This window comes from Convolutriloba macropyga, chromosome 15 (genome assembly GCF_964194025.1).
Source record: "Convolutriloba macropyga chromosome 15, txConMacr16.3, whole genome shotgun sequence".
In the NCBI taxonomy this organism is placed as follows: Eukaryota; Metazoa; Xenacoelomorpha; order Acoela; family Convolutidae; genus Convolutriloba; species Convolutriloba macropyga.
In genome coordinates this window covers 48,615,071-48,639,868 of record NC_134482.1, presented here as the reverse complement: position 1 = coordinate 48,639,868, position 24,798 = coordinate 48,615,071, and the positions used below count along the sequence as shown (strand labels likewise).

The 24,798-nt window shown below is 33.4% G+C and overlaps 1 protein-coding gene across 1 annotated transcript in view; it reads left to right on the top strand.

Moving 5' to 3' along the window:
- Positions 1–18,334: 18,334 nt before the first annotated feature.
- LOC142354232 (uncharacterized) overlaps positions 18,335–24,798 on the top strand; it is a 30,581-nt gene continuing 24,117 nt past the window's right edge. The window contains exon 1 of the mRNA XM_075406483.1: positions 18,335–18,521. Within this exon, the coding sequence (XP_075262598.1) occupies positions 18,335–18,521 (187 nt within the window). The remainder of the gene's footprint in view (positions 18,522–24,798) is intronic.

Sequence of the window (24,798 nt, the reverse complement as noted above, 5' to 3'; positions counted from 1 at the left end):
CTTCTTTGAGGTAGAAAAAATAAAGATGGCTTTGAACCACTGTTAGATCAGTATCTTAGAGAGTCGACTGTTTTTGGAGTCAAGTCAATAAACAAATGACCATAGCGAACTGAAGTTGCGGTGGTATACCAGTCTTTTAGTTGAGATCCCAATCCCAACTGTTGACTGAGCGTGTGCATTTGTAAGACGTCTCTGGGTGATTTGAAAAAAACTATATGGGTATTCTGTAGCTCAATATCCCTTCCTAGTCGGCTTTGATGAAAGAGATTGTGCTTTATGTACACTGTCCTTAAACCTTTATGTCTACCAGCAGTAGCTATTTTTACAAATTCTTTAGAACTAGAAATTTCTTCAAAAATAAGTAAACACTTTGTTCCATTATTAGGTAAATTCGTTATCAACTCAAAATCAACACCTTGAACGAACTCAATGTTTTCAAAGTTTTTTGAAACGTGAATTGAAACTTAAACAACAAAAAAATGCCAAAAACTAACAAAAAGATAAGTGAACTAAACATAGCACACAACCAAAAGATTGTTCCGTCAAAGGAATCAGTGAGAAAAAGCATCAAAATTGAAAAAGTACCAAAGTTAGGGTCAAGACTATGAAGGAAAAATAAAGTATGGGAACACAGTATTTGTGGATATTTTTTAACCAACTCATTCTTTATTACTAATTTCAGAGAAAAAAAATACAAATGAAAATGGTAAATTACAATCACGAATACAAACATTAAATTTTATCGAAAAATTCAAAAAAAAAGTCCAAAAAAAGTCCATATCCCATAAACGTAAGCCTTCTTTTCTGCACAGTGAAGAGTTTTCTTGTGTCGATACGGGTAGTTGCTGCAATTCCATTCAGCATCATCGTTTTCTAATAGTTTGGAAGCCTTCGGACAACCAAGATCATCAAGATTTTCCACATCCTCACACAAGTAGGGTAATAAAACTTTGCATTTTTCAAATCCTTCAGCAAAGTACTCTGTTGTTGGTGAGCAACGTTGATGTATAAAAAAAATCAGCTCAGAATAATCAAGCTTTACATGGATCCAATTTAAACTGTGAACACTTTTTGTATTCAATTTTGCTTGAAATGTCGGTTTGTAGTCTTTAGGTGGTACAAAACTGTATCCAAGTACAATTCCGTCCTTAAAGATTCCCAATTCCTTGACAATTTTTCCTTCTAAGCATTCAATATCTACTACAACGAGAGGCAATCTTTCTTCTGGGATGATTTTTCAAATAATGATCAACAGTCTAACATTTTGAAAATACGTGGATGACAAATTTTTATAATATAATATAAGTTTTTGGGTGAATTACCTATAGATCTGTTAACTTTTGTGTTCATAGTGTTAACAAAACTATCCATTTTGTGAACGTATTTATCGCCGTTTTCCCCATGTAGCAGTAAATAATGTTTTTTTTAAGGTCTAATTGCTGTTTCTGCTACAGCAGCCTTTGTTTCACTTCTTGTAGAGTAGATTTTGCTGTCTTTACTCTTGCAAAATGTTTTGAAGTCTCTCTCAAACTCAGTGCCTTGATCAGCCCACACTCTATCAGGTTTAGTGTTCTTCCTTCACGTTTTTTAAAGGCAGCTACAGCTTCAGAGGCATATTTTGACTTCATTGATTGAGCACGGACCAGGCGAGAAAAGCTGTCAACACATATCAATAAATATTTCACAACGTTATTAAATTCAGACAATTTATCCATAAACGCCAAATCAAGACACCGAATCTCATTGATGCATTTTGCAAAAGCAGATAATCTTCGGAAATGTCGCATCGCTTGTCCAAATTTAGTGTAAGAGTTCTTTCTGTATAAAAAATCAGTATCCTTCTTCTTTGACAACCAGCTAGCTTTCTGAAGGTTTTGAACTGAACCATATGCGACTTTTCCTTCCTTGTACAACCTCTGTCGCTTGCCTCTTTCAGAATTGGAAAGAGATTCAGCTTCCTCGTTCTTTGCTTTTGGCATCTTTTTGTTTATAATTTTATGTAGATTTCAAATAATTGCGTCAAGAATTGTGTAATAAATACCGAGACATTCAACAATTTTCTTCTTCAAAGCGTATACAAAATCGACAAATGAAATGTTTGTATCTCTTCCGTCTAATAAGTAGGAGTCAAAAAAGGACAGCTTAATGCGAGGAGAATTTAAAAATTCATTGGTAAGTGAATCGTTAGAGGAAGACTTTGTTTTAGCGTTAACTTTTTTTATAAACAGTGTCCTAATTTTTTGGAACCGAATCCTGTTTTTCGTTATATTTGTCCAATCTTTGAGGTGATAGCCTTTTTTTTATCATAAAGTTGTTGAGGAATCAAAACAAACTGATCCGTTTCAAGAGAGACAATTAATGATTGACGGAGTTAAAATTGATATAAGACTGATCACTTTTTTGGAGCTCAGGTTCTGTCTTCTTTTACTGAGACTAGTTTTTTTTCAAAATAAGAAGATGAATTTCTTCTCTGAACTTTAAAATTTCTTTTTTTTTGAATTTCTCCTGGCTCTCCTCTTAGAAGTTTTACTATGCACTCGTTTAGAAACTGGATGAAGTCTTTGGGACAACATTTGAGGAAAGTTATTTTGAAGCTCTGGGAATATTTCTGGAACGCGATCAGAGTAGAGAGATGTTGTGTGCTCATCGTTCAAAAATGTAATCTGTTGCCTTCTTTGAGGTAGAAAAAATAAAGATGGCGTTGAACCACTGTTAGATCAGTATCTTAGAGAGTCGACTGTTTTTGGAGTCAAGTCAATAAACAAATGACCATAGGGAACTGAAGTTGCGGTGGTATACCAGTCTTTTAGTTGAGATCCCAATCCCAACTGTTGACTGAGCGTGTGCATTTGTAAGACGTCTCTGGGTGATTTGAAAAAAACTATATGGGTATTCTGTAGCTCAATATCCCTTCCTAGTCGGCTTTGATGAAAGAGATTGTGCTTTATGTACACTGTCCTTAAACCTTTATGTCTACCAGCAGTAGCTATTTTTACAAATTCTTTAGACCTAGAAATTTCTTCAAAAATAAGTAAACACTTTGTTCCATTATTAGGTAAATTCTGTATCAACTCAAAATCAACACCTTGAACGAACTCAATGTTTTCAAAATTTTTTGAAACGTGAATTGAAACTTAAACAACAAAAAAATGCCAAAAACTAACAAAAAGATAAGTGAACTAAACATAGCACACAACCAAAAAATTGTTCCGTCAAAGGAATCAGTGAGAAAAAGCATCAAAATTGAAAAAGTACCAAAGTTAGGGGCAAGACTATGAAGGAATAATAAAGTATGGTAACCCAGTATTTGTGGATATTTTTTAACCAACTCATTCTTTATTACTAATTTCAGAGAAAAAAAATACAAATGAAAATCGTAAATTACAATCACGAATACAAACAATAAATTTTATCAAAAAATTCTGAAAAAAAGTCCAAAAGAAGTCCATATCCCATAAACGTTAGCCTTCTTTTCTGCACAGTGAAGAGTTTTCTTGTGTCGATACGGGTAATTGCTGCAATTCCATTCAGCATCATCGTTTTCTAAGTGTTTGGAAGCCTTCGGACAACCAAGATCATCAAGATTTTCCACATCCTCACACAAGTAGGGTGATAAATTTTTGCATTTTTCAAATCCTTTAGCAAAGTGCTCTGTTGTTGGTGAGCAACGTTGATGTATAAAAAAAATCAGCTCAGAATAATCAAGCTTTACATGGGTCCAATTTAAACTGTGAACACTTTTTGTATTCAATTTTGCTTGAAATGTCGGTTTGTAGTCTTTAGGTGGTACAAAACTGTATCCAAGTACAATTCCGTCCTTAAAGATTCCCAATTCTTTGACAATTTTTCCTTCTAAGCATTCAATATCTACTACAACAAGAGGCAATCTTTCTTCTGGGATGATTTTTCAAATAATGATCAACAGTCTAACATTTTGAAAATACGTGGATGACAAATTTTTATAAACATACAAAAGAACAGACCAGTAATGTGAGCCAAGAGACATGAGCTCGGAAATTGAGGTAACATGTAACAAAAACCCGGTCCTTGGGTTGTAGTTGCCTTAACCGCTCCAGCAGAATCGTGTACAATTGCATGTAAACAAAATACTTTCGATCTTGCTAGGAAAATGTCCAAAATTGAATTAACGTAACCAAAAAGTTCTCTGCGGGGGAAATTTTGGTCAATTTCTTCCAAATTAATGTTTTCATCCCAAATTTTACATGCAGCCAGGAAACAGTTTTTTCGTTTTTCGTTGTTGGGAAACATTGGAAAAATACAACTTTAACAATTAAAAATGTTTAAAAGTTTGACAATATCCATCAAATTTTTTTCTTTCTTTATCTAAAGTGATACTGGGCATTTTGAAAGTCTCTACATAAGAAAAAAATTCAGGAAGATGTTCCAATAATTTTTTGTATTCTTCTTTTTTAGCTCAATTTTTGTCAGAAAACTCTATTGAACTCCGCTCCAACGATGTTGTGAAATGGAAATTTCTTGTTAATCAGATTGATATATTAAAGTAGTTTGTCGTAATCCGTTATGAATAACCCACTTTAGTTCTGAAAAATTGGACTCACTGTCAAGTTTATCAATTTTGGGAAACTTTAGAGCTTCAAGAACTGTATACGAAGACTTTTTTAGTTCATAGTGAAGTGTCACATGGAATACTTTTGATTTGTTTTTTAGACTCAGAAAAATGTTTCTGGAGGAGCCAATATTCCAACTTATTTTCAGGTTGAAAAAAAGAACAAAAAAGATTTCAAATAATATGAATTAAAAAGACAAATACATTATAAAATTACACATTTATTGAAATGTACATTGTTGAATGTTGGAAAAGTCCTTCAAATTTTGTATCAACTCCTTGAATTCATCCAGAGTATAGCTGACATAAGTCACTTGTTTGAACTCGTTGTTCTCCTTTTCGACAAAAAAGTCGAATTTGTACATAAGTTGAAGCTGCGTTGTCCTTGATGTATTGGAGGAAAGTAACATAGAGTCTGCGGTTTCGTCCAATGCTAATCTCTCCCACTTTGTGACACTGTTCCAGCATGTGTTCCATGCCTATGTTTTTAGGTTGGTTTTCTCTCACCTCTAGTTCTCCATTGAGAAGATCCTCATCGAGGAAGCAGAAATTTTGAAACTCATAGTCTCCAATTCGCAGTTGCTGGTACTTTTCAAAAGTCCCAGAATTTTCTTCTCTAAGACTTGGAAGGTTGGATCAGAATAAAGTTGTCCGTCTCTTGAAATCTGAGACACAGTAAATCTCCCAAAACTTTTTGAATCGGAACCAACGTCTATATAAAAAGGAACCGAATCAGTCCCTGTTTTTGTTGAGGATTGAGTGTACATTGAAGGAGCACTCGAAAGAAAAGGTGATACTTTGGAGGGAGACATTTTAACAACTTGAGCTGAGAGCGAAAAACAAATTAGGTGATTTGTGTTTGTATACAATTCCTCTCAATAACTAAAAGTTTCCTTTTATGGTGATGACGTCATTTATACCCATAAAAGGTATGATAAACGACGTTATTTCCTTATAGGGTAATCTATTCGGAAATCGTGAGGTTCGCAAATTTTTTAACCAGAAATTCGAAAGGATCCTGGTGTTTAGCTCGTCTGTGTTGCATTAAAGAAAAATAGTGCTTGAAAAAACTTTGAACAGGTATAACAACGAATTCTTTTAGCCTTCAGTTTCTTGAACTGTACCATTATGAAAATAACTTTTTAGCTTTTTAAGGAAACAGAAATTGATACCTCTAAAAATAGAAAATTACGTTACCGTACTTTTTGTTTCCATATATAGGTTCTACTCTGTTATCCCGATAAAGAAATGGCAGCAATAATGTGTCAGGTTTTACCTCAGTTTTACTGAGATTATAATGATAAGACATTATTCATTTCTGTATCAGTAAAGGATTACAAACCTTATCTGCTCACAAAAATTACTCTGTTGCTGCTCATAATGACAATTTTTGTCCATTAAAGACTTGTCGCTACCACATTATTCTCATTTCATCCTCAGTGAAGGAGATATTAGAGAAAATAGAAAACTTGTCTTATATTTATCAAACATTTGATTGCTTGTACACACTCTATAAACATCAGTTCTTTGGTTCCATTTTAGAAGAGTCAGGAGTGGTCTTTGCTCAGTTAACCAGAGCGATGGAGCACAACTTGGAGAATAAGTACGTGCAAAAATTACCCAGCATCTCGAATAAGCGATTGAGCAGAAAAAAGTTCAAGCGTCACCTACTACGCGCTAAGCAAAGAAATGCGAGTATTCAAACCCTTGGATCATATTTTCTGCATAGAATTCATTCCCTTAGAAACTCAAAGTATCAGAGTGAACTTATAAAGATTGTTGATTGTTTGTTAGATGGCCATGGCATAATTGATGATCCTTTTTTGTATCTTGAAATTAGAAAATAACGTATTTAGTTTCTTGTTTGTGTGTTGTGTTTTGTATTTGTCATTATAATTTGACTTAACTTATTGTTAAAAATCTATTTTACAAAAATTTTTCTTAAAAATCGGAAATTCAAACAACTTTATTGTTAAAAATCGAAAAAGTTTTCAACGTTTTCTCTTAATAATCGGGAATTTTTTCAAAAATTTCTCTTAAATATCAAATTTTGATTTAAAAAATTTTCTTAAATGTCAAAAAAATGCTCAAAAACTGTCTTTTAAAAACGCAAGAAATATTCATTTTTTTCGCTTTACGGTATGATTTTGCTCAAGAAAAGAAACTTTCCGTACATTTTAAAATGACAACTTTCGGGCTTGTTTTGTTTCAATAAAAATCAGTTTTCAAAACAAAGATTTTTATTAAAAATCGAAAAAAAAATTCAGTTTTTTTCTTAAAAATCAATGTTTAAATCAACTTTTTGTGTTAAGAAGCAGAATTTTTATCAAAGGAATTATAAAATTTCGACAAAAGTTGCTGTGTGTTTGTCTGAACATAGCCTGCACAGTGTTTGGAGTAAAGAAATAGTTGAACTTGAAAATAAATGAATTTAAACAAAAGCATACATACATCAAAACGGACTTTAAAAGAATTCAAGCATAACATTTACAATATCAAATTTATTCAAAAAAGTTCTCACAACGTACTCTGTCAAGTTTTGAATTTCATTGCCAAATGGTCTGACTCTTTCAACGATTGCTGGAGATTCTGTAGGTCTAACACTGATGGTGTTTACCGGAGCCTCATCGGTCAGCACAATGGGGTTGTGAGCTGTTCCGTCCTCTATGGAGGGGGTTGTCATTGACGGTGTAGTCGACATATCAGTCGAACCATAATACTGAGCTGGATCGAAGTTTTCCAGATCGTTAAATGACCACGCTTTGCTAGTATCGACACTCAATTCGCTTTGTCCACTGCTGCCAGCATTGCTGACTATCTGGAGAAGGCTGTTTTGCGCTCTGGACTGGACACTTGACTTGTCTCGGTGTATTGAACCAGTTGTTGGGAATCTGTCTTTCCTCCCACAGAAATGTGTACTGAATGCTTCCAGCAACGTAGTTGTCGGGAAAATCTGTTCCATTAACGTGAGGATAGTGATGCCCATTGATCACAACAACTTCGTGACCCATTGCGTGAGTTTCAAGCTGATTTTCCGTGATTGGAACTTGTCCTTGATGATATGTGTGAAACTGTTGTCGCTGGTGATCAATAATGTGCCACACTGTAATAGGCAGGGTTAGAATTAACTTTTAGAGCCCATTCGATAGGTCTCTGATGCTCATCCGAGCAGTCTCCTCTTTGACAGAAACTGAGTAGAGAAACTGTTGTTCTGTACTGTAAATTCCACTTCTCAATGTGGTGAGATGAGAAGAAGGATTAGAGTCAAAGGTAGCAGAGACAGAGGTGACGTTGTTTCAAGAGAAGAGAAAGAAAGTGATGTTGGATGAATTTTTCAGCTCTATTCATACTAAACTCCAACCAATGAGTTTCCAAAATGGTAACGTTTAGCAGAAAAAGTGACGTTTTTATCCAGAAAAGGAAATGTATCAGTTGTAAAGTTACCAAAGAAAGAATCAACTCACAAAAAATCCAACAATACTATACGAAACAGGTAAGCTATATACAGAATAATGACCAAAAAGGTAACTTTTACACGTGTTATCCATCTAATTAAAGATGGATAAATTAGAGGAAATGAGTTGACCTAATTGAGCAAAAAAGTCAAGCTTGATAAATTCTCTCCATCTCGTTAAATATCAATTCGATTTCGGAATTTTTGGAACTAAATTTTTGTATATAAATGTTGGGGAGTCGTACTCCAAATCGTACTCTTACCCCCTCTGCATTGTAGTCCGTGTAATAATGAAAAAATAGCGCACTCTGCAGAGATGAAGTTATTTTTACGGGTTCAGGAATTGGTACATAATTAGATTGAGTCAAATTTCTGTACTGTTCCATATTTTCTGGGACAGAATTCAGTATGAAAAGCTTTTCTTACTTGTTGATGTGTAGTTCTGTCGATAAATCGAAAGATTGTTTTGTTATGTAGTCCTCATACTCGAATTTTTTGATAGAGAAGGTTGCATATTCAATTCCTTTCTAAATAGAATTATTCTGTTCTTTCGAGTAAAAACGTCCAAGAAATTGTAAAAGATATAAGAATCATTATCAATTATGTCTACTCTGTAAGTATCAGCGATTCTTTCCTTTCTTTTGTAAATGTTTTCCAAAAGTTGTAAGTGATTCTTGATGAACTTTTTTCACAAATGAATACAAAATCAAGCAAAACTCTGCTAATATAGAAGAAAATTAAAATAGAAAAAGCAATGCATGAAATGATATCGTTTATCTTGAGAATTAGATTTCTAAATTTGAAGTCTGATTGGATGGGAGGTTCTATTACAACAACATTAATTTGTACAACGTAAAATTGTTTTTCTATAATAGATGGAAACTTTTGCTTCAGATCTCTCTGGTTGTTTCGAAAGCACATTTATGCGCTAGCTTCTATTTTCAATAAAACTACGTTTGATCTCAGACAGTAACTTTTATCGATATATGAGATACACAATTTTGGACTACATCTATTCAAAATACTGGAACAATCGGGAAGTTTTAAAGAATAATTTTCTTGTTGTATTTTCTTGGGGGATAAACTCTGTGTTGGAAAGGAAAAATTCAAGTAAAGGTTTACAAATAAGAGAGAGAGGAAAATGAGAACGTTTGAGAAATGAGAAATGCAAAAAATTGTAAAGTTCGAATTTTTTGCCACGGAACGAATTTGTACATTTAACTGAAAGTTAGTTAAATATATTCGGAACTGTCGCAATCGGAATCATATCAATCTTCGGGAATGTTCTGTCATGACGCCTGAATCTAGAATAGAAATGACGTCATTTCCACATATGGAAGTGATGAGTCATCATCAAGTAGCTCAAAGTTACATAGCAGCTTTTAATCATTATACTTTCTGTTTTTTTCAGATTCAGATGCTCCGCAATTTACCTGAATTTTACTCAATTCATCTTGAAGTACCACAACAATGCCTGCTCTCGATAGAAATCTCCCAGTGAAATGCACAACGTGCGAAAAAATGGTGGTGAAAAAGCATATGGCAAGACACAAACAATGTGATAGTGGGACTTTATCATGTCCCAATTGTCCCAATTGTTCCACCAAGAAGAAGGAAGACTTGAATTATCACCTTGCCAAGCATCATGCACCGAAAGATGTTAAGCTTAGTACTGCGTGTACCGTGTGCTTGGAAGAATTCCCAACCTTTTATTTTCTTCAACAACACAAGAGGAGAAAACATGGAACTTCTACAAAAGTTGGGACCAAATCCAGTGAAAAGCTCAAAGAGGTCCTAGAATCAGAGGAGCTAGACAAGAACAACGAGCAATTGCAGCAGGAACTTAGTGCTTGTCAGCTTTTTTGACGATACGGAAACGGAGAATGGGAGACATCGAGTGTTTAACTTCAAGTTGTCCAAGATCGATCCCATTGAGATCAACGAGAAGTTAAAAGATGTTTTTGAAAAATTAAATTGTGCTGTTAAAGTGAATCTGGCTCTTGGATTTATCTTGCGCAATGTGGACACAGATGAGTATCAGTACTTTTATGCACATGAGAACAACACTTTCTTTGAAAAATCTTATTTACTCTGCTCAAAAGGAGACCTGGTCTCACTTCAAGACAGAGTTGAAAAGATGGATCTAGTGGAGACGTGTGCACAGGAGCGGGAAAATAAAAAGTTGCGATTTGCTTTAACTAGTAACGTAACAATATTTTGCACTCTCCTAAAAAACATTCCAATGGGATGTATCGATGCAGTTCTTCCTGAACAGTTACTCAGACGATCAGATGTGAATTGTCTTGTATCGAACGGTTGTATTTCGCAGATTAACGCTAGTGGTTTTCGCTAAACTATCAGAAAACCAATAGGGCTCTGTCTGTGGCATGCAAACGACTTCAAGAGAAAAATATACTTCTAATGATAGAAAAAAAGTAGACACTTGATGAAGTATATGATAAGATACGAAGAGAAAATTTTAAGTTTATTTCTTGTAAATAGGTGATGGTTCATTCTAAATTAAACCAAAAACCAAAACAACAGCTTGCTAAAGAACGAATCAGTCCTCAATCTGAAAAGTTCAAAAGAGAAAGAATAATACCGTAATGCAAAGAATGTAGATGGATTTCATTGTTTAACTAATTCTAACCCTGATCCCTGTAAGAAAGATGAGATTCACAAATACTAGAAAAAAAAGCAGGATATGAAGGTTTATTTGATGAGATATTAGAAATAGCTGAAAGTTATTAGAAAAACAAATTAGAACTCGAGAAAAACTAAATAATTTTCTTTAATGATGGTAGATAGGTGCAGCCAAAACTACAAAATTAATTAGTTATGAATGCACAAACAGCTGGCCAAAGAAGTGTTTACTCCTCGAATAATAACGTTTAATAGGCAAAGAGTAAAACAATTGTATGAATTTGATACATGGTCTGCAACCCTAATACATTCCGGCGGCTATACTTAATTTTAATACATTGCGGTAAAAATATAAAAAAATGATTAATTTAAATGCGAGGGGAATCATCCATTTTGAATTTTCCGTTAATTTCTGATGCCTGTACAATTCCCCTGCCGTTACAACTTCCGTGCGCGCTGCCTGTACAATTCCGCTGCGAGCTGCCTGCAAAATTTCCCTGCGCAAATGACCTCTAAAACACGTGACAACTGGCTCCGGAAAATAACCCACCTCTGCTCCTTCCGTACTACCCGGGAACACATGTAGGCGCCAATAGATTTATTCCCCATCCTAATACATTAGAGTAGACCCGATCTCAAAAATACTCCTATACCCTACCTTAATACATGGGGTCTACACCCTCCCAGGAGTTTTGCTCTTCCTATTACTACATGTTGTTTGAATATAGTTAAGTTGTTGCGTTTTATCTAAAATAGGATACAAAACAGGATCTAAAAATAGCCAAAATAGGATACCAATTGCAGAATATATTAAAAAATATCTTTGATTTCCGTTGGTGTTAAGTCTAATTTGAAAGCTGCTGATGTCATCTCAAATTTTATTGCGTACGGTCTGTATCTTCTTATTGTTGTTTTCTCATAGATATCTAGCGGTATATCGTAAGTTGTTATATGTTTGTGAGGTTAGTTCTGCTAAATCTGATATTTCTTGAGTTGCTTCATGTTCTGTTAGTTGTTCAATCAGTAAATCTTTTTACGTCTACATCTTTGCTATAAGTGTCTAATAATTGCCAATTCCAACCAGTAGAGTAATCATGTAATTTTTGTTTTGACTGTGATAATTTGGTATATATTTTGAGAAAAAGTTTTTAATAGTAATTAGTGCTATTTGTTTTACAATTATAAAGGTGTTATTTCCTAAGTTTCTAATTATTTTTCTTACTGTTTTGTACTTTTTGTCGCTACGTGATAATGCTACAACAAACTCAACTTTAATATTATTGGCATAGTTAACTCTTTTTTGTCATCTAGTTTGTTCTTCAATGCTTGAAAATGTCTTCCAGTGTTTATTAAAGTTTCTGGTTAGCTAAGATATAGAGAAAATTAAAGATTGTTTTGTTAGTATCAAAGCATGTTTTGCAAATGACACTTTTTGAATCAGACAAGACATGATATCAAGCTTACTTTTTCATACGTTAATGAAAGAAGATTTGGGTCGTCTACAATGCTAAGGCGTAAACATATCACCAGATATTAGAGAGTGAAGTGAGAGAAGAAAATTTTATTGATATACCAAGAATGACTCAAAAGTTAAAGCGAATAAGATTCTTAGTTTTATTATAATAGTTTGTAACACTATTTCTTTATTCATCTGGCGTCATATAATACTGACTGCAGTGACCAAAGATATTAAAGATAGGACATTGCTAAGGATGTGAGCGTAATTTCACTCCATTTATGAATGATTAGCCACATTTTATTGTCCAGTCGATTTCCAAGACGGCTTTTATTAACAAGCCAATTTTCAGAAAATTTTTAATTGTCCAGCCGAAAATTGAGGATGGTTGTTTTAGTTCCAGCCAAAATCAAGGAGATCAGTTCAAATCGAGACAAAATTCTTTCTTATCAAAAAAATATCCAGAAATTTTTTTGGTCCTGATATTGGTCGAGGTTATTCTTTTAAAAATTCCAGTTCTAGACCAGCATATTCAGCCACGAATTTAGAAAGAGAACTAAAGCGTCTAATTAGAACATCCAAAATGACCTCTAAAACACGTGACAACTGGCTCCGGAAAACAACCCACCTCTGCTCCTTCCGTACTACCCTGGAACACATGTAGGCGCCTCTAGATTTATTCCCCATCCTAATACATTAGAGTAGACCCGATCTCAAAAATACTCCTATACCCTACCTTAATACATGGGGTCTACACCCTCCCAGGAGTTTCGCTCTTCCTATTACTACATGTTGTTTGAAAATAGTTAAGTTGTGTCGTTTTATCTAAAATAGGATACAAAACAGGATCTAAAAATAGCCAAAATAGGATACATTGCAGAATACAATTGCAGAATATATTAAAAAATATCTTTGATTTCCGTTGGTGTTAAGTCTAATTTGATAGCTGCTTATGTCATCTCAAATTTTATTGCGTACGGTCTGTATCTTCTTATTGTTGTTTTCTCATAGATATCTAGCGGTATATCGTAAGTTGTTATATGTTTGTGAGGTTATTTCTGCTAAATCTGATATTTCTTGAGTTGCTTCATGTTCTGTTAGTTGTTCAATCAGTAAATCTTTTTACGTCTACATCTTTGCTATAAGTGCCTAATAATTGCCAATTCCAACCAGTAAAGTAATCATGTAATTTTTGTTTTGACTGTGATAATTTGGTATATATTTTGAGAAAAAGTTTTTAATTGTAATTAGTGCTATTTGTTTTACAACTTTAAAGGTGTTATTTCCTAGGTTTCTAATTTTTTTTCTTACTGTTTTGTACTTTTTGTCGCTACGTGATAATGCTACAACAAACTCAACTTTAATATTATTGGCATAGTTAACTCTTTTTTGTCATCTAGTTTGTTCTTCAATGCTTGAAAATGTCTTCCAGGGTTGATTAAAGTTTCTGGTTAGCTAAGATATAGAGAAAATTAAAGATTGTTTTGTTAGTATCAAAGCATGTTTTGCAAATGACACTTTTTGAATCAGACAAGACATGATATCAAGCTTACTTTTTCATACGTTAATGAAAGAAGTTAATGACATGATATAAAGCTTACTTTTTCATACGTTAATGAAAGAAGTTAATGACATGATATAAAGCTTACTTTTTCATACGTTAATGAAAGAAGATTTGGGTCTCAGGAGTCGTTAAAATAAACTCAAGTTTACCTGGCTAGTTGAAGATCTATTTCTCTGGTCTAGAGATCTTCTGTTATATGAGTAACAGTATTCAAGGTACCGTCTACAATGCTAAGGCGTGAACATATCACCAGATATTAGAGAGTGAAGTGAGAGAAGAAAATTTTATTGATATACCAAGAATGAGTCAAAAGTTAAAGCTAATAAGATTCTTAGTTTTATAATAAAAGTTTGTAACACTATTTCTTTATTCATCTGGCGTCATATAATACTGACTGCAGTGACCAAAGATATTAAAGATAGGACATTGCTAAGGATGTGAGCGTAATTTCACTCCATTTATTAATGATTAGCCACATTTTATTGTCCGGTCGATTTCCAAGACGGCTTTTATTAACAAGCCAATTTTCAGAAAATTTTTAATTGTCCAGCCGAAAATTAAGGATGGTTGTTTTAGTTCCAGCCAAAATCAAGGAGATCAGTTCAAATCGAGACAAAATTCTTTCTTATCAAAAAAATATCCAGAATTTTTTTTGGTCCTGATATTGGTCGAGGTTATTCTTTTAAAAATTCCAGCTCTAGACCAGCATATTCAGCCACGACTTTAGAAAGAGAACAAAAGCGTCTAATTAGAACATCCAAAACGCTATTACACTCACTTAAAGTGTTACACAATTTCTGCATGGCACTTATTGAGCTTCTCTTTTTCATTTTTCATAACGTTAAACTAAGATGAAGTCAAATCCAATTACCAGTGTCATTCAAAAAACCAATTACCAGTTTCAATGTTATTCATTCATTTACTTTAGTTTTTGCGCTTTTTGAAACTTTTCAATCATAGCAATGTTTGGATCCATGTTTTCCGTTGATTCAGGACAGTGACAATTTTACAAAGTGGTATAGTGAACCGTGTTAAGATTAAGAGAAGAATGCTTAATAATAACACGTGGTTTCTTAGGTGTTTTTTATTAAAAAATCAAGAGTTCTGCTTAATGATTTTCTTTATTTCAATTTTTAACTGCTGGTTGAGAGGTAATAAATTCAGTCTAGAATTTTTTACTGTCTAAATAACGTAGGAATTCCTAATAACATAACCAATTAAATCGTGAATTTATGATTGAAAAAAATATGCATAGACTATTTACATAGAAAATAAACAAACTAAAAAAGGAAAACTGACAAATTGATGGGAAGGTAAATTTAGACAACAAGATTATTTTGGAAGCGTTAGAAAAAATTGATGCTTTAACTAAAACACTAAATTTACAATTTCCTCACCCGTAGTAACAGAATCAAAATAGTGAGAAAACGCTACAAGCTCTTCTAGATAACACCGCAACATTCATAGCAATAGAAATTCCATTTTCCCCTGCATAACGAGATCATAGAATTGATTCATTTAAAGTTACAATTGAAATGATTAGTTTTCTACCATTAATGGGCTAACAAACAATTAAACAATTATTTTTAAAACAAGTTGACGCATCTTCAAACAACATTCAGATGGTTGATTTAGATGTTTTCATCGAACCCAGAATTATAAAAGCGAAAGTCTGCAACTATGATTTCACTGACAGTTTCACTATGTTAATCACTATTAACGATTTCTCTGACCAAAATAACAGTTGAAAAGAAGAGGAAGAAAGGGTTTCTAAGGTTTGTCATTTAAGCGCGGAAAGATAATAGAAATAATAGAGCAAATGTTATTGGAGGTCTATTGACTGTTTAAGAGAGTCACACGGAAGGTGCAATTCCAGAGATCAGTGAACCTACTTCGCTGATTAACGCTAGTGTTTTAGGCTGAACTAACAGAAAACCAAAAGGGCTCTGTCCGTTGCAAGCAAACGACCTAAAAGGAAAAATATTCTTCTAACGCTTGAAACAAGGTCGACACTTGATGGACTATACGATAAGGTACGAATAGATAATTTTACGTTTAATTTTTGTAAATAGGGGATGATTGATTCTAAATTAAACCGAAAACCAAATAACAGCTGGCTAAAGAAGTTATTAGTCCTCAATCTGAAAAGTTCAATAGAGAAAGAATAATACCGTTATGAAAAGAATGAAGGAGGATTTCTTTGTTTAACTAATCCTAACCCAGATCCCTCAAAGAAAGATTAGAATTACAAATACTAGAAACAAAAGCAGAATATGAAGGTTTATATGACGAGATATTAGAAATATCTGAAAAAATATTAGAAAGGCAAATTAGTACTTGAGAACAAATAAATAACTTTCTTTAATGATGCTCGATAGGTATAGCCACAAATACAAAGTTAATTACGTAAGAATGCACAAACAACTAGCTAAAGAAATGTTTAGTCCTCGAGTAACAACGTTTACTAGGCAGAGAATAAAACAATTGTATGAAGACAAAACGTGGTCTGCATCTCAACGCAAACTCAAAAACATTTATAAAGTATACTAACAGTAAAAGATTTTTCGCAATGTATGCTTTGGCATTAGTTTTGAAAAGTAAAACAGATACCTGATTTCGAAAAACTTTACCTTCGAAAAGTAAAACAGGTACATCTTTTACACTTATTTTAGCCCAATTCTTCTAGGAGGCGGTACAACACCAGTAAAATTGTAGATTGAAAGGAGGAAGTGAGGTTTAAAATAAACAATTTAAATCGTTACTTAAACAACTTAGTGTAGGGTTATACTCAACCTATAGTGACCTTGACGCTGTCTTTTTGGAGAGATTAAAAAAAACATTACAATAAGTGATTAAAAAATTAAAATGTTTTTTTTTTCCATGATGATTGTCATTGGTCACATTTATTGAATGGTGCTGTTGTAACATATAATTGCATTTATTGAATGATTTATATCAAATTTTTTTTGTGTTGCTGTCGTAACTATGATGTTAGCTGTTGATGCTTCTGACAGTCCTAAGAAAGTTAAATACTCGTTAACTTCTTGGAAACTCTGAGCCCACACCAAAACATATAAAAAAGAAAACATTTATGCAGAAAAGTCAAAGATGAATATTATGAACAACAGTTACGCATATCTTTGGTTAACAATTTGCTCTTCTTTGAAAAAAAAATGGTTCAATTTTTAGACGAGAGTGACAAAATTTTGACGCTACGTTTTTGTTAACTTGACTGATTTTTTTCACTTATTGAGTTTGACTTGTTGCAAAAGTGTTCGCATTTGTAAGACGGAGAAAAGTGCCGACAGTAAAGTTTAGCTTTGTTCATAGCGTTGCGGGTAAGTCTGTCGCGCTCTGAGGTTTCTGCTGCCTGGTCAATTGTTTCCTCTTCTGTTGGAGCTTGAAGATATATAACTGCAGTTGCCCGTGGTTATTTAAGATTTTCCAGTACTATGTTAAATCTTGCCGTGAAAACCAGCTTCGCTTGGGGTCTCCATTTTTCACATATAGTATGTAGATTCGAACTTACTTGGTCGTTTGCAGAATGGAATATGTTCCAAGGCCGTATGATACCTTTTTCTCACTGCGCCATAACATAAATTAATCAAAGGCTGTCGAATGAACAATGCAAACGCTTTAGGATTGACGAGAGTTTAGAAAAGACTTTAATTAGTTTCGCTCTACGTCATCTGCGGTTGGTTAAGCCCTTTTTTCTTTCTTATCAATTGTAAGTGGTATGGAGAGACAATTGCATAATATAATGTAGTGGATAACGACATAGAGGAGAGTGTCTTAGCTCTAGATTTATATAGAACTAATGTCAACCAAATGATATAGAACGAAAGAGTAATATAGTAAACAACGAATGGTTATCCATGAGTATGTACCACACTGTGGGATCTAAAATATCAAATCGTTTTACGATCAAGTATACTTTGTTTTGCAAGACAAAAATTTTTAATATGTATAAATGAAGGTCGCACTGGTTAATTTTTTTCCTGAGAAATGTGTAATTGTGAAAACATCAAAAATCACTCAACAGGTTCTGATGAGTATTTTATTTTTTTTCAGTGGTTAAAAGGAACCTTAATAATTTAGTGTGATTTGACTGAATTTTTGTTGTGCGTTTATTTGATGCAACTTCTGATCCAACTTTTCCCTTAAATCTCTCTCAGCTATTAATTGAGCACAATCTGTGCTAAATGAACGGTAATGCCGTTTAATTCAACCAATAGAACAATTTACTGCTTTTTTTCTTGAATTTTTTGATAGAATTTTTTTCTAAATATTTTTTCCAATCCTGTAAATTCCATTCTGTAACTAATTTTTTGTTTAGTTAATGAAAGTTCATTGAATTGTAGGTCAGGACTATTCCTGCTATGATTATTTTTAGATTCGTTCGTCGCAACCACATAATTAACGTTGTTTTTGTACTCATATGGCCTTGACGAGAGGATTGAACAAATACAATTTTTTAGCCAAAATGCATTATGTGAACATGCAGCACCGTAAAACGTTATGAACAATTTTTTGCCTTCATAACTATGAAACTATTTGTATAAAATTTATCAATCACACGAGGTTTGTGATAAGAGATTTGTTGACATTATTTCTTCTCTTATTGTTATCATGGCCGACAATCGATCTCTCGGTGGATACTCTCAGAATTCAAATGGATCATTCAGTCGTACCCACACCATCGAAAGTTCAATCAGAAGCAACCACACATTTGACGACAGTGGAAGAAGAGGCGGATTCCCTGCGACTACTGTTATGATGGCCATGGATCCCGACGGCAGTTTCACACTCTCCACAGGTATTTAGTGGAAGTTAAATCGCATTGTGGGCTTTTGTTCTATTTGCAAATTCATTTAACAAAACAGAAACGTAAAAGAAGAGAAATGTTCGCAGGACTCATCAAGTTCCTTGTAAAAACCGCCAAATCCACTTTTCGGATACATATTTCCATTTTAACGGTGATATCATGATTAACCGATTTAAAAGATAATGGGTTGATGGCAATCTAAGTTGCTGGGCAAACCAATTTATAACTTCCTCTTCCATTTCCTTTTTCCAAATATATTTTCTGTTCATTTTCCATAATACTTCAGGCGACTTTCACTTTTAAACTCTCCGTTGGCGTTCGGTTGATCACTCAATGAAGTCAAAATAGGGTGAGAAAGAAGTAGAGAGATGCAAACAAAAAATGAAATGCTCAAACCAGGAGAAACAATCGAAGAATTAGTATATGAAATTGTTCTGGTAATTAAATGATTATATAAATTGTAGCCCTTCCTAATTGTTACCTCAATCATTTCAGTTGCGAAAATATATATATATATATATATATATATATATATATATATATGAGGACTGGTTTCTAAGGCGACATTCAAAAAATATAACAAGGAGGTAACCACTTGAGAAAGGAACGAAAACACGTTTTCCTTTTTCGGCCCCTTACTTTAAAAGTTTATTAACTTGGAAGCTTGCAATATAAAATTGATATCATCTTCATCAGCGGTCTGATTTTATGGAACTTTTATGGAATTTTCTTATATGTTCCAGTTTTGAGAATTTCATCTGATTCAAACCTAAGGAATTGTCGGTTTTCGTTGGTCTCGCTTCGCCAAAGCCGATCAAAGCCCTTTCGTTTTTTCGTTGTTTTGATCGGACTGCGTCGGTATTTTTTCGTGGGTTTCAAAACTTGAAAAAAGTCGGGTTTCGTCGGTTTAAAACGTACGAAGTGTCGGTTTTCGTTGGTTTTAAAGCAACGAAGTGTCGATTTTCGTCGGTTTTAAACGTACGAAGCGTCGGTTTTTGTCGGTTCCAAACGTACGAAAAATTGGTTTTTGACATAAACTAGCTGATGTAGTGTCGAAACTATCTCAATTCAAGCTAAAAAGCCGACTTTCGAGGTTTTCCAGAATGATACGCATTTTTACCCTCCTCCTTTTTCATTCCGGGCTTGGGACCGGCAGTGGCAGAGTTATATATGAAAACTTTGTTTAATTAACATGAACAGCAAATAAAGACAACAGAAAGAACTTTTTGGAAGGTAGGTGTTACGCAGTAAAGTTTAGAGTTATTGTCCCGGTGTTTTAGAGATCAATATTCTGAGTAACTAACTAGAAATGTCGAGCTTTGTACAACGACTTATTTTGTTGTTTCATAGTGCAATTTCCAGCGGATGTAATTTGGATGAAACTAGCTAGTAATAGCCTTCTGTTGAGCAGTTCAACTGCGTGATATATGCACTAAATACCTTGTATTTTAATAGCTCGTCACTGTTCTATTCAGGTTCTCTCAGAGTCTGTTATAACTTAACTTTTAAATAAAGAATTTCCAGTTCCATCTGTAAATATATTAACAAAATTACAACAAAATTTTCAAAGGTAGAATAAATAATTGAAAGCTTTTTATCAATTTTGGTTATAGAGCGATAATCAGGCTGGTTCTCCGTTGTTCTTGTGATTGACCGTTCCACAGAGTTCTACCTCAATATGTATTGGTCATTCGCAAACATCTACTGATCTTCAAGTAGGACAGTTTACTGATCTTCCGGGTGTTTTACATCTCTTGTTGTTTGTTAAGTACATACACAACTTCCAAATTAGCACGCATTTTATCAGCATATCAGCATACCTAGTTCACATAGTACATATTTTCTCTTGTAGTTATTTACCAATAATACAAATTCATCGCCAGGGAACGTAAAAAATTAAAAATTGAGGCTTTTAGGTACTTGATATGCTTATCTGTAAACTGTCAATCTGCAGATGTTTTTAGTAAACAAAAAGAAATAAGGGGTTCAGGATTAGATAGAATTATTGGCTAAATATGGCCTTGAGAACTATCTGAATCTGAATGTGAACTAAATTACAGCACTTTTTATGGATTTTTAAAGGACAATCATCACAGAATAATGAGGCGAGAAATAGGGGCGGGAAACTGCCGGAATTAATCAAAATTTTCCACGAAAACTTATAGAAGGAACTGGGTTTGACATTTTTTTATGAAACATATAAAATCTGCACCGATATAAGATTGTACATAAGTTTTTGCTGGAGCCACCCAGACTATGTTTTCTTAGAAAAGTGGTTTGAACAAAAGCATTAAAATTAAAGACAATTATAAATTAAAGAGAAAAAAGTTTAAGTGTAGACAAACTTCATTTAGGATTAAAGTGAGCAAAGTTAACGCAAGATAAGAGTTAAGGTTGTTTAAGGAATGCTGTGATAGTAGAGATGGACTAATTCTGGAGAATAAGAATAACTTAAAGAAAGAATAACTCAAATAAAGGCAACAGAAAGAACTTTTTGGAAGGTAGGTGTTACGCAGTAAAGTTTAGAGTTATTGTCCCGGTGTTTTAGAGATCAATATTCTGTGTAACTAACTAGAAATGTCGAGCTTTGTACAACGACTTATTTTGTTGTTTCATAGTGCAATTTCCAGCGGATGTAATTTGGATGAAACTAGCTAGTAATAGCCTTCTGTTGAGCAGTTCAACTGCGTGATATATGCACTAAATACCTTGTATTTTAATAGCTCGTCACTGTTCTATTCAGGTTCTGTCAGAGTCTGTTATAACTTAACTTTTAAATAAAGAATTTCCAGTTCCATCTGTAAATATATTAACAAAATTACAACAAAATTTTCAAAGGTAGAATAAATAATTGAAAGCTTTTTATCAATTTTGGTTATAGAGCGATAATCAGGCTGGTTCTCCGTTGTTCTTGTGATTGAGCGTTCCGCAGAGTTCTACCTCAATATGTATTGGTCATTCGCAAACATCTACTGATGTTCAAGTAGGACAGTTTACTGATCTTCCGGGTGTTTTACATCTCTTGTTGTTTGTTAAGTACATACACAACTTCCAACAAATTAGCACGCATTTTATTAGCATATCAGCATACCTACTTCACATAGTACATATTTTCTCTTGTAGTTATTTACCAATAATACAAATTCATCGCCAGGGAACGTAAAAAATTAAAAATTGAGGCTTTTAGGTACTTGATATGCTTATCTGTAAACTGTCAATCTGCAGATGTTCTTAGTAAACAAAAAGAAATAAGGGGTTCAGGATTAGATAGAAATATTGGCTAAATATGGCCTTGGGAACTATCTGAATCTGAATGTGAACTAAATTACAGCACTTTTTATGGATTTTTAAAGAACAATCATCACAGAATAATGAGGCGCAAAATAGGGGCGTGAAACTGCCGGAATTAATCGAAATTTTCCACGAAAACTTATAGAAGGAACTGGGTTTGACATTTTTTTTACGAAACATATACAATCTGCACCGATATAAGATTATACATAAGTTTTTGCTGGAGCCACCCAGACTATGTTTTCTTAGAAAAGTGGTTTGAACAAAAGCATTAAAATTAAAGACAATTATAAATTAAAGAGAAATAAAGTTTAAGTGTAGACAAACTTCATTTAGGATTAATGTCAGCAAAGTTAACGCAAGATAAGAGTTAAGGTTGTTTAAGGAATGCTGTGATAGTAAAGATGGACTAATTCTGGAGAATAAGAATAACTTATAAGTGAAAGTTAGGATTGCGAGAAAGGCTTGGAATTAGCATTGGAAGTAGCATGATTAACTTCACTGAATGAGAGCTGTAGTTTTCAAGAAGATACAATAGTATAAATTTACTGGTTAAATGAATGGTTTAAAGCTCTGGTTATTTTCATGAGTTTAGCACTGTTTTGCATTTTTGAAGCACTGATGAATAGGACTTTGTGGTTAGAATGAGACTTAATGGGAAATAAGATAATTACTTTTCGAACTATTTCGGACATTTCGGGCGAAAACTTCGTGGTTCTGTTCGTCTTCTGTATCAAAGCTCTTAATTGTATTGAGTGACATGGTTGATGTTGCGGGCATTGAGTGTCGTCTTGGTTGTCGTTTTAACGCTCCCATGTCTTCTAGTTATATAACTGTTGGTGGGTTCTGGAGTTGTTTCGTCAAATCTGCTACTACGTCTGCTTTCAGGTGTTTTTGTATTGGAATTTCGGGGTCTATTTGTTCCACTTAGCCGGATAAAACTATGTAAAATTCGTCGTACTAAGGCTATCTTCTTGTATAAATACATAAAGAGGATTTGTAAGGCTAAGTTTCCAATGAGGACAATGATTGTTAGTGACAGAGAAAGCCTGATAGGAACATAGGATTCAAGTTTGTTGATTAATGCTGGCTTACATGACTTGGAGTCGATAAATACTGTTTTCAATTTCCTCAGCAAATCAAGGTTTCACTCAGTGCCAGCTCCATTTTGGAAGTTCATCAATGATAAGCATTGAATCGTTTAAGTGTGGAAATCGGTCAGGCAGTTTAACATTAATTCTCTTTGCTGGGAGGTACTGAAAACTTTTTAAACAGGCTCCAATCTTACTCTGGTCGCTGAATTTGGTATGTCTGCATTTTAATGTGATTAAACAGATGTTACAACCTGTATGAGGAATATTGGTTCGTCGGCCAGTTCCTTTTATAGCAACCTCACTATGGGTAAAACCAATTGAAGCTGATGTTAGAAGCCAAACTCTGTATCCAATGTACTGTGCTCTACCTGGGTTTGGTAATGCAACCTTTTATGTGTCATACGATTTCAATGCAGTAATGACATGGTGAAGCTTGAGGGTTGGTAGACACGAGGATTGCTAGGTGTTCTCCCTCACTTACCCATTGTATTGCGTCAACAAAGTCCATTTGGGGCAGAGGGATTATATTTGAACAGTAAAATTCAAACACTGTCTGGCTAGAGGCTATTGCCATTGCTAATGTCAGTAGAAGTCTGTCTTCAACTATTGAAATCTCTTGTACTAATTTCTCATCATAGTACAAAAGTATATCAGTAATAGGTTTTGCCAAAGTTAAAAGATCTGGGGCATTCCTTTGGTTGCCGTGAACTGAATCGAGCATCTTGATCAAAGGTTTACGTGGTATTAAAGAGAATGGAAGCCGTTTATCAAGTAAAGTCGGATCTGCATTAATAACATTGATTCTAAATGAATATAAAGCGGCTCGATAACTTTTGATATCTGCAAAAATTGTAAGGAAATTTAAGACTGCTGTGTTAAAGTTGAATTTGCGTTGTTGTTGTGTTGCTTGCATGTCCATGCATGTTGTTGGTTGGAAGAAAAATAGATTAATGCTAACTGTAACACTAACATATAATTTTGATTTAATTGTTAATATTAATATTAAATTAATTTCCCTTTTAATATTAAAACTAGCATTATGTTTAAATGTAATACTATTCTTAAATTGTGATATTTTTTTTGATTTTGACATTTACATTAACTTTAAATTTTTCTACGGGTGTTCTTATATGTTTCACAATCAAATAGATTGTTAATATTAAAACTTTATTTTAAAAAAGCACCTAACTCAATTTTCTTTTCAATATTATAATCTTCATATACTAACTATGTAAACTAGTTCATATATATGTTAACTATTTCATTATATTCATTACTTTTTTATCATGCTTTGTTTTGTCGTATAGTAGAACAAACGTTTCACTGAACTCTTTGTATAGAACATACATTTGCGATTACTTTCTTATTTTCTTTCTTAATTCCGTATTATATGTTTTTGATAGTAAAACACATAGAGTTGCTGTTGCAGATATTTCTGGTATAGAGGAATTTAACAAAATACGTGTTAATGAAACTTGAAACTGATTTTGTTGTTGCTATCGAAAATAATACAAAACTCTTTTTATCTCAGCCTTGTTAATATAATTATAATAACTAATTAACTTCTAAGTATAATTCAATGTTCATTTTAATAATAATTTCTAACTTTTTTTCATAGTATTAAAATTGTTCTTAAAATTTCCATTAGCTAAAACCTTCACATTTAAAATCATTTCTATTATTGTAGACAATTTGGGTGAAACAGATTTGAACTCGGTGTACTAGGTTGTATTATAAACTGTTTGCGGATTCATCCATTTTCATTAGTAAAATAACTCTCGATTTCTTTCACTTAGTCTCTTTGCTTAAAGAAATAATGCCTTTCAGATCTCGCTTGTTTTTTCATTAACCAGATTACTTTTTAATAGTATCGTTTTTAAAAA